We start from the raw sequence: 3,545 nt of genomic DNA, 5'->3' as shown, positions 1-3,545 counted from the left end.
GCTCATCCAGCCAGGGACCGTCGAACACAGCACGACTACCAGAAGCAAACCACCAGTGGGACCATCACACTGCCTTCAACCCATCTGCTGAACAGTTCACCACCAGTCAACCTTCTGCAGGGGGCTCTGAACATGAGACAACAGCCAAGCTTCTCCAGGTGCTATGGACCCACTAGTCCAGCTCCACAAGGGGTCAATGAGCCTAGCTCCTCTATGGGATGCTGAGCCCTCGGTCATTGACCCACCTCCATTGGGGACCAATGAGCACACTGCCACAATCCCACCTTCACTAGAGGCCAACAGTTACGACTGGCAACAGATCTTTTGGGTCTATTTAGCACTGAAGGCTCACTAACACCCATGAAACCCTGATAAAGGATGCATTGTGCACTTGGTTGGGGGTTTTAATGATGCAGACTCCTGAAAGGAAACATTTTTCCCGACAATTAAATAAAAAAGAAGAGTCTAGGAACTTAATTAAGGCTTCCAGAATTGTTTTGTGCCGCATCCTTTAATGTGCAGACTTTTATGTGAATTTTTGTTTGCCGCTTTTCAAGTTCAGACGTCCCCAACACCTCTGGGTTTGTGAGCGCCAGTTGGAATCACCAGCTTCGCAGCAGGGAGGCGCGACTCGTGGGAACAGAAGTTGTACTATTTAGCTTCTTACTGTTAGTCAAAAGTCTGCAGGGTCCATTGAGCAGCCCTCTATCAGCTCAACTCCTGCATGGACTGTTGAACACACCACCACCAGCACAGCTTCTCTGGGGGGGCCTGAGCAGGGATCCATCCGCTCTACTCCTTCAAGGAACATTGTGCACAACATTGAGACGATCAATGTTCCTTCAAGAACCACTGAACACCCTACCACCAGCAAATTTACTACAGGAACATCAGCACCATCCCTGCTCCTTAAGGAACACACCTCTGACACCCCAGCTTTATGGACTAATGTGGATATCTCTTCCAGCACAGCTCCTCTGGAAATTAATACAAATGATACCAGTGGCATAGCTCCTACCAGAACCAGTAAATTCACATTCTTTAAGTCCCCTCGTCCAGGCACTATTAAACTCACTACTACTATCCATGGTCCTTCAGTGACAAAAGAACACATCACGACCAGCTAGCGCCTCAAGGCCGGTCGAGCAAAGCACTATCAGCCTCGCTTCATCAGAGACGACTAAGCACAACAAACCAGCTGATATAGGGTTTGTAGAGCACACAACCGTCTCCCCTGCTCTTACAAGAACTATAGACACGAACCACTTCCTCTTCCTAGAATTGCTAAGTATAAAACCACCAGCCCATCTCCTCCTGCATTACTGAGCACACTGTTACCAGCCAAGCTCCTCCAAGGGCAAGGGAGCACACCATCAACATCACCACTCCTCCAAGGACTTTGGGCACATTAGCAATACCTCTCTGCCTACAAAAACAATTGGTCAGAAGGACCATCCCAACTCCTTAATCGACCAATCAGCATACCTCCACCTGCAGCCCAGCTCCTCCAGGGCCCTCAGAAACCATTCACAGTTCCTGCTCTCCCTTGTGCGACCATGTTGAACAAGTCATGCTGTTTCTTTGAGGCCAATCCGTACTCAAACCTGTTGCCTCCTGTGCTGATCTTGGAATTCATACTGGGCTCGCTGGGCAATGGAGTGGCCTTGTGGGGCTTCTGTTTTCAGATGAGGATATGGAAGCCAAGCACCGTCTATCTCTTCAACCTTACATTGGCTGACTTCCTCCTCATCATCTGTCTGCCCTTCCGCACAGACTACTACCTGAGGAAGAAAGAGTGGGTTTTTGGAGACTTTCCATGCACCCTGGCCCTTTTCATGCTTGCCATGAACCGTGCTGGGAGCATCTTTTTCCTCACGCTTATAGCATTGGACCGCTACTTCAAGGTGGTCCATCCTCATCATCCGATTAACTTCATCACCAAAGGGATGGCAGCCGGAATCGCCTGCTTGGTCTGGGTGATTACCATCACAGTCACTGGCTACCTTCTGGGAAGGTCTCACCTAGAGGTCTCCAACTCTACGCACTGCGACAGCTTCACCATCTGCCTAGCTTCGGATGCGGTCTGGCACGACTGCCTCTTTTTGCTGGAGTTCTTTATACCACTCATCATAATACTGTACTGCTCCTTCGGTGTTACCTGGCGTCTGAAGCAGAGGAAGATGGACAAAAAAGCCAAGGCCCAAAAAGCTGTCAAGCTAATGGCGGCAGTAGGGGTGGTCTTCATCTTGTGTTTCCTCCCCAGTGTAGCCGCACGGGTGTACATCCTACTGATCTTAGCGGGCCCCAAACATCTGGGGTGTGAAGCCTTTCAGTCAGCGGATGCTGCCTTTTACATCACCATCAGCCTTACCTACCTCAACAGCATGTTGGACCCACTGGTGTACTATTTCTCCAACCCTTTGTTCAGGAACCTCTTCCAGAAGCTTACAGTAGAGAAACTCAACTGCCGGAATGGTCCAAAAGCTGACATAAAACAGGGGCCTGAGATCTTTGTCTCAACATCAATCAGCCGCTTGTGAGGGATGCAGGACTCGCTCTCGCCTAAAAAGAATCCACCATACCTCCAGTTCTCTGTGTGGTAAAAAGTGCGTCTTCATCCTTAGTTGCTGGTGAGTTTAACAGGAAGTCTGGAATCTTCTTCAGCTGAAGCACCCTCCATGGACCAACAACAGCACAGGACTCTGTTAGGGCCCCCCTAAGAACCAATGGAGACAAATACTAACTTCAAAGAACTCTTTCCACTTGTGTGTACAGGAACAACACAAAAAGCTTTAAGAATTGATTTAAGTCAATGGATTACTAGGGGGTGAGATACTGAACAACTCAGAAAGATTCCTCTCCAAGAACAGTTTTTCAAGTTAAAATATTAGAAAGAAATGGACTGACTTCAGGTGGGTCAGTAGAACATCTCAAAGAACTGACTGAAAGCAATGGATTATTACTTGTGAGACTTGGGTTGGCAACGCTCTTCACCAAGAACGCTTCACCAAGTCGAAGACTTGGATTGCGAAATAATTCCTAACTTCTTGTGGGTCTTTAGTCAGTCAGTCAAGCAAGCTTTATTTGACAAATGTCATAAAAGCATAAAAATACATACAATGAATCTCAAAAGTTAAAAAGGCATACAATTCATGATACCTAAAATGCAATTCATCTGAAAAGTTAAACATGCATACAATTCATGATGCCTCAAATACACAATATACTACAAAAACATAATATGGACAAGTCACCCCTTCATCACTTTACTTGTAATGGTCCAGGACCACCCTAGTAACTTTGCCACTGCTATATAAACAAGAGAGTTAGTGCTTGTACAGGTAATTCTAGCAGCAGCAGCTATGCCACAGGTCTTTAGAACTAATTCAAGTCGCTAGATTCAACTTTCACACATGGCTGGCCTCCCAAAGATTCTAGCTTCATATTGTACATTAGAACAGGTACAGTAACTGAATGTATATGGATAGGTGACGTAACCATAATTTAGAGCAGCTGGTGCAGCGCCACCAGGGGCCAGGGGTTGC

At 47.1% G+C, this 3,545-nt stretch overlaps 1 protein-coding gene across 1 annotated transcript; it reads left to right on the top strand.

Moving 5' to 3' along the window:
• The first annotated feature begins 717 nt into the window (after positions 1-717).
• LOC144791479 (hydroxycarboxylic acid receptor 1-like) lies at positions 718-3,286 on the top strand. The gene has a single exon (XM_078666170.1). It carries the CDS (start codon positions 1,557-1,559, stop codon positions 2,538-2,540), a length of 984 nt encoding a protein of 327 aa, XP_078522296.1. The 5' UTR covers positions 718-1,556; the 3' UTR covers positions 2,541-3,286.
• Positions 3,287-3,545: the final 259 nt, after the last annotated feature.

This window comes from Lissotriton helveticus, chromosome 11, assembly GCF_964261635.1.
Source record: "Lissotriton helveticus chromosome 11, aLisHel1.1, whole genome shotgun sequence".
NCBI lineage: Eukaryota > Metazoa > Chordata > Amphibia > Caudata > Salamandridae > Lissotriton > Lissotriton helveticus.
The sequence above is the reverse complement of the archived record's forward strand: the minus strand, read 5'-3'. Positions and strand labels throughout refer to the sequence as shown.